Source organism: Rhinopithecus bieti, unplaced genomic scaffold (assembly GCF_001698545.2).
Source record: "Rhinopithecus bieti isolate Rb0 unplaced genomic scaffold, ASM169854v2 scaffold_13747, whole genome shotgun sequence".
NCBI classification, from domain to species: domain Eukaryota; kingdom Metazoa; phylum Chordata; class Mammalia; order Primates; family Cercopithecidae; genus Rhinopithecus; species Rhinopithecus bieti.
Window position 1 is genome coordinate 238,165 of NW_016807729.1, and position 14,872 is coordinate 253,036.

The 14,872-nt window shown below is 41.3% G+C and overlaps 1 protein-coding gene across 2 annotated transcripts in view; it reads right to left on the reverse strand.

The window, feature by feature from the left end:
• The window catches only part of PCMT1 (protein-L-isoaspartate (D-aspartate) O-methyltransferase), a 58,904-nt gene that overhangs the window by 4,563 nt on the left and 39,469 nt on the right, over nucleotides 1-14,872 (reverse strand). The window contains exons 5-7 of one of the 2 annotated variants that reach the window (XM_017883655.1): nucleotides 12,106-12,226; nucleotides 9,169-9,254; nucleotides 4,931-5,100 (exon numbers count right to left, since the gene is read on the reverse strand). In XM_017883655.1, coding sequence (XP_017739144.1) covers nucleotides 4,931-5,100; nucleotides 9,169-9,254; nucleotides 12,106-12,226 — 377 coding nt within the window. Of the gene's footprint in view, nucleotides 1-4,883; nucleotides 5,101-9,168; nucleotides 9,255-12,105; nucleotides 12,227-14,872 lie in introns of both variants that reach the window. The other variant, XM_017883656.1, reaches the window with a different exon arrangement.

Sequence of the window (14,872 nt, forward strand, 5' to 3'; positions counted from 1 at the left end):
AATTAACAAAATATTTTTACATATAAATATATTTATTTAAAATAAAATACATACTTAAGAACTCTTAACTTTCTGTAGCAACTAATACAACTATTACATATCCATAGTCATGAACACAATTCCACAGATTCTAGGTGTCTGGCCTATAGATCTGGCATTGTCTCCCCTTCTATTAATCCACTAAAATTACAAGTGACATCTTTCCAAGTGTAAAAAGACTCAAGTCTACATTCAAGTTTGGATCTTTACTTGGTACTAGAATTCCGCATGTCCACTAATTCTCATTTTTAAAAATACAGTTTCTGTCACATCTCCTCAGCAAAAATGGGATCTCATCCTCATCAGAGCACTGCAATTAGCTCTGGATTCCTCAGTAAGAAAGGTGGAAAGCTGGTGAGACACAAGAGAAGGTTCCTAGGAAAATATTTAATGAGTTAAAGTAATCCTGAAGAAAGTTTGAGGCTGGTGGCTCAAGCCTATAATCCCAGCACTTTGGGAGGCTAAGGTGGGTGGAATGCTTGAGCTCAGGAGTCCGAGACCAGCCTAGGCAACATGGCAAAACCCCTTGTCTACAAAAAAAAAAACAAGAAAATCAGCTGAGTATGGTGACACGCCCTGTGGTCCCAGTTACTCAGGAGGCTGAGGCAGGGGGGTCGCTTGAGCCCAGGAGGTTGAGGCTGCAGTGAGCAGAGATCATACCACTGCACTCCAGCCTGGGTGACAGAGAGAGACTGTATCAAAACAAAACAAAATAAAACAAAACAAAAACAAAAACAGAAAGTTTGAAAGAACAGAAATCATGTAGCCTGGCAAGAAGTTGACTAGGGAACTTTTTAGATGATAATTCCCAGAAAACAGTGACAGTTTTTTAGATGTAGCTATCCACTCACTTCTCTCTATCCTTACTAACACTGCCTTAATGCAGACCATCATCATTTCACTCCTGAATTGCTATAACCACTTCCTGTTTCTGACTCGACTTTTGTCCCTTCCCAAGCTACTCTCTACACGACAGCTGGAGTTATCTTTCTGAAATGTAATTCTGATCACTTCACCGCCTGGCTCTCTACTGCGAGTCTGAACACTACCTTATAACTGCCTATTCATCTTGGTCTTTGCATCTCCTACGTTACTGTAAGCTCCATGAGAGCAGTCAGTTTCAAATTCACAGCTGACGACTCCTGGCACCTAGTACAGTAACTGGCCTAGTTGGCATATGCATATTGGTTAAATTCACAAATAATATTAAGATCCTCATGCTGAAAAATATTTAACAACTGAACAAATGGCCAAAGAAAAGCATTAGATGTTTCTTTTTCAAAGGCAATTTAAAATACACTTTTTTTTCTGTCAAGAACAGTTTAAGCTTACATTGGCCTAAAGAGAACAGAAATAGTGCACACAAAAACTAGAGGACCCTCAAATCTATTCCAGACTTAAAATTTTAAAAGAAGCGTGGGTACCTACTTGGGGGAAAGGGAAAGGAGGTAGTGGTGAGAACTGATTTCAAACCACGTTTGCCACAGGGCCCCTTCCTCTGACTTCTGGTCTAAGTGATGCCCCAGTAAGAGAGCAGAGAGGGGAGATGAGAAAGCTGAGGTGACTCAGAGACCTAGTAGTAGCCACTTCCCTCTCTCACGACCGCTCCTGTCAGGAACCAAGCTCCCATGACCTCCACCCCTGACCCTGGCTGTCCCTGTTCTCAATGGGTTTCAGTAAAGTTGTTTCCTGCCACTTCCCCTTTAGGTCTATAATGGTAAAAGCTTCTTGCTATTACCCTGGGTGTCCCTGATCCCTGGGTACAACAACATCCTTTATTTGTTTCCATAACCTTTCCCATATTTCTCTGAAAAGTCCTTTCATTAAAATCATTTCAAAATCCTGTCTGAGTACACCTCCGCCGCCTCCCAAAGTGCTGGGATTACAGGCATAAGCCACTGCACCCAGCCTAAAAGCAGGTATACCTTTAATGTTTAGCAGATGACTGAATAATTGTCCATAAATTTAAAAATTATTCTAAATTTTTTTTTAGAGATAAGGTCTTGCTCTGTTGCCCAGCCTGGAATGCTGTGGTGATCACAGCTCACAGCTGCTTCTGGGCTTAAGTGATCCTCTCATCTCAGCTTCCCAAGTAGCCAGAACTAGAGGTGCACACCACCATGCCTGGCTAGTTCTTAAATTTTTAGTAGATATGAGGTCTCACTATGTTTCACAGGCTTGTCTTGAACTTCTGGCTTCAAGTGATCCTCCCACCTCAGTCTCCCAAAGCATTGGGATTACAGGCATAAGCCACTGTACCTGGTCCTATTTTAAATTTGTTAATACAAATAGTTTGGTTTTATCAAGGGTGGATTCAGGTTTTGTGGCGGCCTAAGGTTTATATAATTAGAGAGCAGGGGAACCTTTTTATGAAGTTAAAAAAAAAAACAGTAAGACTATGCTTAATATAAAATTAAGAACAGAGCCGGACATGGTGGCTGACACCTGTAATCCCAGCACTTTGGGAGGCCAAGGCGGGCAGATCACCTGAGGTCAGGAGTTCAAGACCAGCCTGGTCAACATGGTAAAACCCCTTCTCAACTGAAAATACAAAAATAAGCTGTGCGCCTGTACTCCCAGCTACTCGGGAAGCTGAGGCAGGAGAATCGCTTGAACCTAGGAGACGGAGGTTGTAGTGAGCTGAGATTGCACCACTGCTCTACACAGCCTGGGTAACAGAGCAGGACTCTGCCTTAAAAAAAATTTTTTTAAATTAAATTAAATTAAGAACAGGGTCAGAGAAAACCTACGCAAGCAAGGGCTCTGCAGCTTCAGCTTTGTCAGCTTCACAGTAAATCTACCTCTAGTCATAAAACAAAATTCCCTTTTATAATTCCTTCATAATTAAGTTATAGGCAAGATGTTCACTAATATATTGTGATATAATAAAAAAGAAACATTTCAAAAAGTTGTGAGATGAAAATCCAACACTCTTCGTTATCAAGAAATGTTCGCTCTATTTGGCCCAACTTGTCCTAGTATAACTGTAATTAAATCTCTCACAATTTTAAAAACAAACTGCTATAAACCATACTAGAAGCAAGAGTGAAGGAAGGCTGTATGTTAGTTATTAGTAACTACATCTGGTTCCAGTTGAAAAAAACCAGTAATTTTTTAAATGCCTTTTTAATTTTAATTTTAATTAATTAATTAATTAATTAATTAATTTTTTGAGACAGAATCTTGCTCTGTTGCCCAGGCTAGAATGCAGCAGTGTGATCTTGACTCACTGCAACCTCCGCCTCCTGGGTTCAAGCGATTCTCCTGCCTCAGCCTCCTGAGTGTCTGAGACTACAGGTGTAAGCCACCATGCCCAGCTAATTTTTGTGTTTTTAGTAGAGACACGGTTTCACCATGTTGGCCAGGCTGGTCTCAAACTCCTGACTTAAGATGATTGGCTCGCCTCAGCCTTCCAAAGTGCTGGGATTACAGGCATAAAATGCCTGGCCTAAAATGCTTTTTTTTTTTTCTTTCAGTGGCTGTGTTCCAGGCTATAATTCACAGAAAATAGCTATTGGTGAAGAATACAAACAAAATTGAGAGATCTGTTAAACTTATTATCACCCCTTTTACTTATTAAGAAAATATTTTAAAATAAGAATCTTTATGTCAAATAAAAATAGATTCTAAGACAAGGAAACTGTAAAGCCTTTCTTGTTTTGGCATTTAATTTCAAGTAATTTGGGCTAATGGCACTGTTATGTACTGATGTCACTCTCTCTCATGGAAGGGAGTGGGAAGCACAGGAAAAGAGAAGAGAAATCTTGGCTTCAAACAAAATACTCAGATTATGCTGAGACATAAAACAAAAGTGGACATTCTTTATAAGCCATGCTATGCTGAAAGTTGCTGCATGCTGCTGACCCTCTGGGTGGGTTTGTGAGACCTGGGCACTCACTGGGTAACTTGTAGAATCCTTGCCTGTCCCTAGGAATTTAGCCAGAATAGCTTAAACAGTGGTTGGCCTATTCTATAGAATGGGGAGAAGGTGACTCTTAAACAAGGCTGAATGAAAAATAGATATGGGCTGTCAGGTATCTATGATTTGGTTGAAACAGATAAACCAAGCTGAGAGGTAGAATGTCCTCTCTGGTATTGTGACATTTTAGAAAATTGAGACAACTGTTATCTTTCCCCTTCTTTCTCCTTGTTGGTACAATAAACAGGGCAGGAAATGACGGCCCCTGGTTTTGTTTTTTGTTTTTCGTTTTTTTTTGAGACAGAGCCTCGCTCCGTGTCCCAGGCTGGAGAGCAGTGTCAAAATCTCGGCCCACTGCAACCTCTGCCTCCAGGGCTTAAGCGATTCTCCTGGCTCAGCCTCCTGAGTAGCTGGGATTACAGGCCTGCGCCCCAACGTCCAGCTGATTTTGTATTTTTAATAGAGACGGGGTTTCACCATGTTGGCCAGGCTAGTCTCAAACTCCTGACCTCAAGTGATCTGCCCACCTCGGCCTCCCAAAGTGCTGGGATTACAGGCGTGAGCCACTCCGCCTGGCCTCTTTTACAGACCAAACTCATTGTTTCCATGCCCATCCAGTGCTATAAAAATAATTTAAAAATATAAAAACAGAGTGGCTGATAATGAATAAAAAATCCTTACAAAGTACTGAATTGTAGCTGAAAGTCTCTTAAAAAAAAAACAAAGAAAAAAAAGCCTTTGTGCCAACCAAGTCTCACCCTCCCTTTCCCAAAGATATATATGTTAAACCAAAATAAGGGCAGACCATGCAACATTTTTCACATTTTTAATGTAATGAATTTCTGATGTTATAATGGAGGAGCATAAAGGTGACAACCAAAAACAGCTCTTGTAATCTAATGTCTTAAAATCCACACCCTTTCACCTTGCATGTGTGGAAGAAGAAAGAGCAGAAGATAAAATCACTTCCACCTGGACCACTGCTTTTCTTTATCTGTTAAAGGCACGTATATCACCCCCATCAGAGGCTTCATTTTGACGCTGCCATCTTGTAGCTTGTCATACTGCTCCAACATTTGGTTTCCACCTGCAGGACCAACTGGCAATATCAATCTTCCTCCAGGCTTTAACTGGTCTATTAGCTAAAAGAAAAAAAAAAAAAAGCACATACACACCAAGTTACAGATTTTATTTTATTTTATTTATTTATGTATGAGACAGGGTCTCACTCTGTCACTCAGGCTGGAGTGCAGTGACATGATCTCAGCTCACTACAACCTCTGCCTCCTGGGTTCAAGCGATTCTCCTGCCTCAGTCTCTCAAGCAGCTGGGACTACAGGCACATGCCACCATGCCCTGATAATTTTTGTATTTTTAGCAAAGACGGGGTTTCACCATATTGGCCACACTGGTCTGAAACTCCTGACCTCAAGTACTCCACCCACCTCAGGCTCCCAAAGTGCTTGGATTACAGGTGTGAGCTACCGTGCCTGGCCCAGATTTTATATTAATAGTCATTTGACATCATTATAAACAACTTTTAGTGTCCATGGGCAGAAAGCAGAAATGTTCTTCATTTAGTATATACAGGTTGAGGCCGGACATGGTGGCTCACGCCTGTAATTCCAGCACTTTGGGAGGCCAAAGTGGGCAGATCACTTGAGGTCAGGAGTTTAAGACCGGCCTGGCCAACACAGTGAAACCCCAACTCTACTAAAAAAGTACAAAATTTAGGCCGGGCGCGGTGGCTCAAGCCTGTAATCCCAGCACTTTGGGAGGCCGAGACGGGCGGATCACAAGGTCAGGAGATCAAGACCATCCTGGCTAACATGGTGAAACCCTGTCTCTACTAAAAACTACAAAAAACTAGCCGGGCGAGGTGGCGGGCGCCTGTAGTCCCAGCTACTTGGGAGGCTGAGGCAGGAGAATGGCGTGAACCCGGGAGGCGGAGCTTGCAGTGAGCTGAGATCCGGCCACTGCACTCCAGCCTGGGCGACGAGCGAGACTCCGTCTCAAAAAAAAAAAAAAAAAAAGTACAAAATTTATCCAGGCTTGGTGTCGGATGCCTGTAGTCTTATCTACTCAGAAGGCTGAGGCAGGAGAATTCCTTGAACCTGAAGACGGAGGCTGCAGTTAGCCAAGATCATGCCACCACACTCCAGCCTGGGTGACACAGCGAAACTCTGTCTTAAAAATAAATACACAGTATATACAGATTGAGCATCAATAATCTGAAAACCCAAAACTGGAAATGCTCCAAAATCCAAAACTCTGAACATCAACATGACACCACAAGTAGATAATTTCACACCTGACATGTGGCAAGTTGCAGTCAAAATGCAGTCACAACTTTATTCCATGCACAAAATTATTTGAAATATTACATAAAATTACCTTCAGGCTATGTGTATAAGAGTTATAACATAAATGAGTTTTGTTTAGAGTTGGCCCCATCCCCAAGATATCTCATTATGTATATGCAAATATTCCAAAACATGAAAAAATCTGAAAAAATCCAAAATCTAAAACACTTCTGGTCCCAAGCATTTTGGATAAGGGATACTCACCCTGTACATACTTTGATTGTTATATTATTACTCAACTATCAGCCTCCTCGACTAAACTACAAGCTCTTGAGGATGGGGACTGTGTCTTATTCATCTTTGTGCCTTTAGCATCTAACACAGTACCTGGTACAACTGCAGTGCTCAAAATGTTTGAACTGAACCACCTAATATAGAACTATCCTCTTGGCAGGCCAAAGGCAGAACATAGAATAATCCCAGCTACTTGGGAGGCTGAGGCATGAGAATTGCTTGAATCCAGGAGGCAGAGGTTGCAGTGAGCCGAGATCGTGCCACTGTACTCCAGCCTGGGTGACAAGAGCGAGACTCAGTCTCAAAAAAACGAAAAACTACAACAGAAAACCGAAGTAAGGTTTCTTCTTTAATGTAGTCTCTTTAGTTTCCATTTCCTCCACCCTCCTGGGTCAGCTATTATTCCATCTGCTTTCTATCTTCACACACTGTAGAGTTCAGGATTGCAGGTATAGTCTCCTAGTTAATTGAGTATGGAGTTTATGCTTCTGTTTTTCCGGCTATCTTGGGGTGATATCCAAGAGAAGGCATAAACCTCTTCATTCTGCTATCTTAAAACTGGAAAGCCCCTTCAGTACATCTATCTTAAATCAGATGTATACATACCCCTATAATACCTGCAAGGATTACTACAATATTTGAATTCAATTTAATTAAATCTAGAAATATCTTTTAAGATCACCTCATGGTCCCAGAAGGGAGAAATGGGCCCTGCACCCACCCCCCTCATTTAAGCACAGTTCTATTTCAGGTTTTAACTGTTCACTCTAGGTTGTCAATATATTTTTTTTTGAAAAGTTAAAAACTCATTGGTCATGTGTTCAAATTCAATTGAGCTGTTTGTTTATGACTTGTAAAATTTTCTGTATTATATTAATACTTCAGTTAAAATGTGTTAAAACCACTGGTTCAATCTACTTTTCTTTTTTTTCGAGATAGGGTTTCACTTTGTCACCCAGGCTGGAATGTAGTAGTGCAAGCATGGCTCACTGCAGCCTCAACCTCTCAGGCTCAGGCAATCCAAGCTATCCTCCCACCTCAGCCTCTTGAGTAGCTGGGACTACAAGTGCCTGCCACATCAAATTTTGTATTTTTTGTAGAGATGGGGTTTTGCCATGCTGCCAAGGCTGGTTTCGAACTTCTGAGCGCAAGTGATTCATCTACCTTAGCCTCCCAAAGTGCTGGGATTACAGGCGTGAGCTATTTTAAAAACAACAACAAAACAAAACAAAACAAAACAAAAAACAGATAACAGGGCCAAAGCAATTAAGTGATTTTCCCAGTCACTCGGCCAATAAGCAGCAAGTCAATGACCAGAACAAATTATCCAACTTTCAGCTTCCCATAACTGATCTAAGCCTACAAAAAAACCAGATGAGACTAGGCAGAAGAAACAGTGTCACCTTCATCCCCTGGTCATCTAGTCAAGAACTATGCAAGAGGCATATATAACAGAAATCTAGGACCACAGGCTAGAGTGCCACGGCACAAACATGGCTCAATGCAGCCTCAACCACTTGGGCTCAAGCAATTTTCCCACCTCAGCCTCCAGAGTAACTGGGGCTACAGGCATATGCGCCACTATGCCTGGCTAATTTTTTTTTTTTAAACAGAGTCTTGCCATGTTACTCAGACTGGTCTCAAACTCCTAGGCTCAAGCAATCCTCCCACCTTGGCCTCCCAAGGTGCTGGGGTTACAGGCATAAGCCATCATGCCTGGCCATATATCCTACTATTCTTTAAGATTCAGTTCAAGTTCCATCCCTATGTGATGTCTCCTTGACCACTCACTGCACAATTCTCTCCCTCATATGCATATTTTATTTTCCTTCCAATAGATATCATGTGTTAATTATATACTATCATATCGCTAATTTCCTGGTTACATATATGACATATCTCTTCTAGAATACAAGCTTTGTGAGAATACAATGTATGGCAAATACTTTCTCATCTCTCCCATACACCAAATACAGCCGTACATATTATGGTATTTAAAAAACATCAAACTGGCCAGGCGCAGTGGCTCACGCCTGTAATCCCAGCACTTTGGGAGGTTGAGGTGGGCAGATCACCCGAGGTCAGGAGTTCAAGACCAGCCTGGCCAACATGGTGAAACCCTGTCTCTACTAAGAATACAAAAATTAGCTGGGCGTGGTGGCAGGCACCTGTAATCCCAGCTATTCGGGAGGCTGAGGCAGGAGAATCACTTGAACCCAGGAAGTGGAGGTTGCAGTGAGCTGAAATTGCACCACTGCACTCCAGCCTGGGCGACAAGAGCAAATCTCCACCTCAAAAAAAAAAAACAAAAACAAAAAAAAATCAAACTGATTATCAGGTCATAAACTCCAAAGGGATTTTTCCAATTCTACTGTTGTCCCAGTTCTTACCCGGATCAAATATGAGCGCCACAAGCTGGGGTTTAGTAATTTTCATGTCATTTATACAATTGTTTGCATATGAAAAAAGAAAAGAGTAATAGCTAATTGTAACCAAAATGTATGATATGAAAATCTAATTATATTTTAAACATCATCTAGAAGTCTTTTCTAGTTAAGTCTTGTAAAGTGTTAGTTGAATAAAACACACAAACAGAAAAAAATCCTGACTCACCGCCTGGGGTACAACGGGGGCTGCAGCTCCTACATGAATGGCGTCATAAGGGGCTTCTTCAGCATATCCCATTCTTCCATCCCCCACTGAAAGAAAAACAGCTATGCTTTAAAAACCTGTTCAGATCAAACTTAATGTGAAGAATTCTAGTACAGGAGGTTTACAATGGAGAAAGGATAGATTTTTCAATAAATAATCCTGGGACAACTGGATATTCACTTTTTTGTTGTTTTTAACTCATTTTATTTTATTTTTTGTTTGGTCAGAAACATTAAAACAATGGAATTTGATTTTGATGAAAAACTGGAGTTTACAATCATTTAGTAAACGAAAAGCACTTCATTTTCCTATCTCGCAACTCTTTTTTATGAACTCCTAACCTCAGGTGATCCACCCACCTCAGCCTCCCAAAGTGCTAGGTTTACAGGCATGAGCCTGTATCCCACAACTCTTAAGAACAAAAGCATTAGTAAATATATATCTGTGAACAGATTAAGGATAAGGCAGACTGGATAATAAACTACCTCTGTCGTTCACACTCCCTGCACGTGACTCACTCTAAAGGGTGAAACGCACTGGAGATAACGGAACTTATAAGTTCTGTTTTAAATCTCATCCTAATCATTCAAATAAACCCAAGATAAATAATTTTTACTCCTTATGGGCAGCAAACTACATGAATTTTACTGGAGGAATACTTTGGCAGAAGCACCTATTTAAGTTAACTTAATATATAGTACCTTAATAGCACTACATTCAAAAGCGATACAAGATAGTCCCATGCTTCTCTCAATTCAGGAACAGTTATGCCATCAGCACAACAGGTAATTCCTATTTTATAGTAATCTAGAATAGATTGAAACACAGTGGAACCAATTCCCTCTGCTACTCCGTACTCTCCTTTCTCATTGGGTTGTGTAAAGTTATGTTCTTGGCCAGATGCAAACAAACATCCTGCCCAACACTGTATTTGGTTCTGCAGTAGAAACACATGGGTCTACAACAAACCTAGTGTTACTCACTATTGGTGCTATTCGTTCAGATGTTCTTATATTCTGAGCTCCTTCTTTTGCATTCTCAAATACAAACACCATCTCCCCAGATATCTTAACAGCTATTATCTAAACTTGACTGACTACTGTTTCTAATGCTGTTCCCAGCACTGCTAATGGAACCATGTGGGGAGGCTTTTGGAGAACAAGGACTGCTTGAACAAGAGGAACTGTGCTCAGGTAATCCGCCTGCCTCGGCCTCCCAAAGTGCTGGGATTACAGGCATGAGCCACCGCGTCCAGCCGGAGAAGTAACATTTCTAATACAAGAAGTGAGTTGAGACGCTGTTCTTTCATGAGATGAATCCCACGATCTGTCACTTGACCTTCATCTATCTCTTGATCTCTCATGTCTCTCACTGGCAACATGAGACTCATTTTGGTGTGGTTTACTCCTGTATTCCCCTTTCAGTGTCCACAGAGGATCAGGGCAAAGGCCAAGGCCAACAACAACTCCACTTCCTCCTCAGCCACATCCCTCTAGAAGTGGCTGTGGAGGCTGCCACTCAGGCGGCTGTGGCTACTAGAGCTTCCCAGGCCTATTTTTTAATTTTATTTTATTTTATTTATTTATTTTTATTTTTTATTTTTTTTGAGACGGAGTCTCACTCTGTCGCCCAGGCTGGAGTGCAGTGGCTGGATCTCAGCTCACTGCAAGCTCTGCCTCCCGGGTTCATGCCATTCTCCTGCCTCAGCCCCCCGAGTAGCTGGGACTACAGGCGCCCGCCACCTCACCTGGCTAGTTTTGGTTGTTTTTTTTTTTTGTATTTTTTAGTAGAGACGGGGTTTCACCGTGTTAGCCAGGATGGTCTCAATCTCCTGACCTCGTGATCCACCCGTCTCAGCCTCCCAAAGTGCTGGGATTACAGGCTTGAGCCACCGCGCCCGGCCTATTTTTATTTTATTTTATTTTTGTTATTTTATTATTTTATTTTATTTTATTTTATTTTTTTATTGATTTGAGACGGACTCTAGCTCTGTCGCCAGGCTGGAGTTCAGTGGCGCGATCTCAGCTCACTGCAACCTCTGCCTCTCGGGTTCAAGTGATTCTCCTGCCTCAGCCTCCCGAGTAGCTGGGACTACAGGCATGTGCCACCACACCCACCTAATTTTTGTATTTCTGGTAGAGACGGGGTTTCACCATGTTGGTCAGGCTGGTCTCAAACTCCTGACCTCCTGATCTGCCCACCTCAGCCTCCCAAAGTGCTGGGATTACAGGTGTGAGCCACCGCTCCTGGTATTTTATTTTTTAAATAGAACTGAGTGTGTCTGGGGAAGACAACTGGATATTCCTATACAAAAACATATAACTCCACCTTTACCTCATACATACACAAAAACCAACATCAGGAAGATCAAAGACCTAAACATGAAAAGCTAAAAATGATAAAGGTTCTAAGAAATAATAAGAGACGTATCTTCATGGCCTCAGGGTATCCTTAAAAAGCACTGAAAAAAACTGGTAAGTCTGAGTACATTAAAATTAAGAATTTCTATTACCAAAAGGGTAAGATGAAAAGGCACACCCCAGATGGGAGAAGAAATGTATTTATATATATAAAGGGCTAGAAGCCCTATAAGTCAAAAATACAAGCAATCCAATATCTGAACAGGCACTCCACAAAAGACAAAATCCAAATGGCCAAACACATTACAAAAAATTCAATCTCATAGGTTAATAGGAAAATACAAAATTAAACTCACAAAGAGATGACTGCAAAATACTCACTAGGTGAGCAAAAAGAATAATCATTTTTATTTTTTAGTACTTAAAAGTGATTGTAAAAAAAAATACAATAATTATATCTGAGTATTATTTAGCTTGCATTGGATCGTCTGAAAATAAAACTCCTCTGAAGAAATTTTTAAAGTTTTCTGATACTCACCAACAAGCTGTACTCTCCCTGAAGACAGAAGTGTTGGATCATCCTTCCTGACATTATTTATTGAGTCATCTACTAGCTCTTTAATGTGATCAATTCCTATGACTTTTCCGGTACATCCAACCTTGAAAAGAGAAAACAATTCAGTAGTTCATTGGGCTAAATTTGTTTTTCTAAAGTATTATTGAAGTTTTTCCTTATCTAAAGTCATATTCTGCAAAGAGAAAACAAAAATAGCTTAAGCCTTCTATAGATTGCTAAACACTCAGTTTATCATACATTATTTACCATATATACACCTTTCTCAACTATCACTCCCATTGAATAAAACTTATAATACTAAGAACAATTACTTTCTTAGATTAAATCCAGAACTTTGAAGAAAATTACCAATATTTAATAGTAGTACAGTAATTTTTTATTTAAATGCCATCTAAAGTATAACTTTAAATATTAAAATGTTACATAATGAATTTGACAAGGAGGAATTTTTTTTTTTTTTTTTTTTTTTTGAGACAGAGTCTCGCTCTGTCACCCAGGCTGGAGTCCAGTGGTGCAATCTCAGCTCCCTGCAACCTCCGCCACCCGGGTTCAAGCGATTCCCCTGCCTCAGCCTCCTGAGTAGCTGGGATTACAGGTGCGCACCATCATGCCTGGCTAATTTTTTTTGTATTTTTAGTAGAGACAGAGTTTCACCATGTTGGTCAGCCTGGTCTCAAATTCCTGACCTCATGATCTGCCTGCCTCGGCCTCCCAAAGTGCTGGGATTACAGGAGTGAGCCACCACACACCCTGCCTCCCGCCTGATGGAAGAAATTTCTACACTTGATTCTACTGCTGTTAGTAGAAAACAAGAAAATATACACAGTAGCTCACACCTATATTCCCAGCACTTTGGGAGGCAGAGGCAGGTAGACTACTTGAGCCCAGGAGTTCAAGACCAGCCTGCAACATGGCAAAACCCCGTCTCTACAAAAGAATACAAAAACTAGCCAGGTGTGGTGTCACGTGCCTGTGGTCCCACCTACTCAGGAGGCTAACATGGTGCGAGGATCACTTGAACCTGGGAGGCAGAGGCTGCAGTGAGCTGAGATCGTGCCACTGCACTCCCGCCTAGATGACAGAGTGAGACCCTGTCTCAGAAAACAAAAAACAAAAAGCAACAACAACAAAAATCCCTTCTTCGCATATTTATTTATTTGTAAATTAAAATATTAAGTATAAATGTTTTAAAAAAATATATAAAAAATTTAAAAAGTAACCCTTACAAAGCCTTTGAAGTCAGACTATCTGGGTTCTTGTCTAAGTGTCATCACTTGCATACATACATACCTTGGCAAGTTAACCATTCCTTCTCCTTTTTTTTTTCTTTGAGATAAATCTTGCTTTGTCGGCCAGGCTGGAGTACAGTGGCACGATCTCAGCTCACTGCAAGCTCTGTCTCCCGGGCTCAAGCAATTCTCCTGCCTTAGCCTCCCAAATAGCTGGGATTACAGGCATGTGCCACCACACCTTGCTAATTTTTGTATTTTTAGTGGAGACGGGGTTTCACCATGTTGGCCAGGCTGGTCTCGAACTCTGGACCTCAGGTGATCCACCTGCCTCGGCCTCCCAAAGTGCTGGGATTACAGGTGTGAGCCACCACACCCGGCCAATCATTCCTTCTATGGATCAGGTTCCTCAGTACAAAATGGGGAAGAAAAAGGCATATACCCCATCATAAAAATGGGGTAGCACTTAGAACACAGGCACTAGTGTTTAAAACACAAAGCACTTTCACACATGGTAAATGTGTGAAAACATTAATGCCATTTTATGAAAATAACTCAGAAACCAAATGAGTTTTAAAATGAATACATCCTCTAAAACTATAAACATGTCAAGTATAGAGAATGAGTCATTTATTAAATGGTATTTCTAACCTTAAAAAAAAAATCACTGATACCCATTAATAAGGACTTAACCTCTACAAAATGAGCAAAACATCTGAGAAAATATGAGTCCTTATTATGTGCCAGGCATTGTTTTAGATGTTTAGGATACCATCAATGAAAACAAAGAGCAGAGAAAATGCCCAACTCCCTGGAGCTTACATTCTAGTAGGTCTGCTGATTATACATTTATAGCAAGTTACATGGATTCTAGTCCAAGGTGGATCCACAACTCCCAATTTAACTAGATCAGAATCTTCCAATCTGGCCTCCAGGCATGATATTTCTCAAATCACACTGATTTGATGATCTAAGCAAAGACCAACCTTTACTCCAACATACATCAGTGGGTCCCCAGTTAATACTCTGGATAGCCATTGACCAGATAAGGCTCTGGTGAGAAAAGGCAGAAGTATAACAACAAGGCATTATTTTTCTAAGAGCACTTTTTCTAATGCAAAAGTTCTACCTTCATCCTGGTAAACCTGTAGGAATGTTTAGAAACCAGGCTCATTCTCGGCAGGGACAGTGGAGAGGGTGCTGGGAGATGAGTCCCCTGGGAGAGGGGGCCCGGCTATGATGCTAAATATCTCAGGCTCCTGAGTGGCTGGATTTCCCTGGGACTCTCAGACATGTTGCAGGGCCTGGTGGGAAAACTGAGGCCCAAACAAGGAAGTAGAATTCTGAGTTATCGGGGCTAAGCCTGACCCCCTCTCCATGCTAACCCCACCCCCAACACTGTACCTCAGTAGGTTTTTGTTGTTGTTGCCCAGGCTGGAGTGTAGTGGCACAATCACGGCTTACTGCACCTCCACCTCCTGGGTTGAAGGGATTCTCCT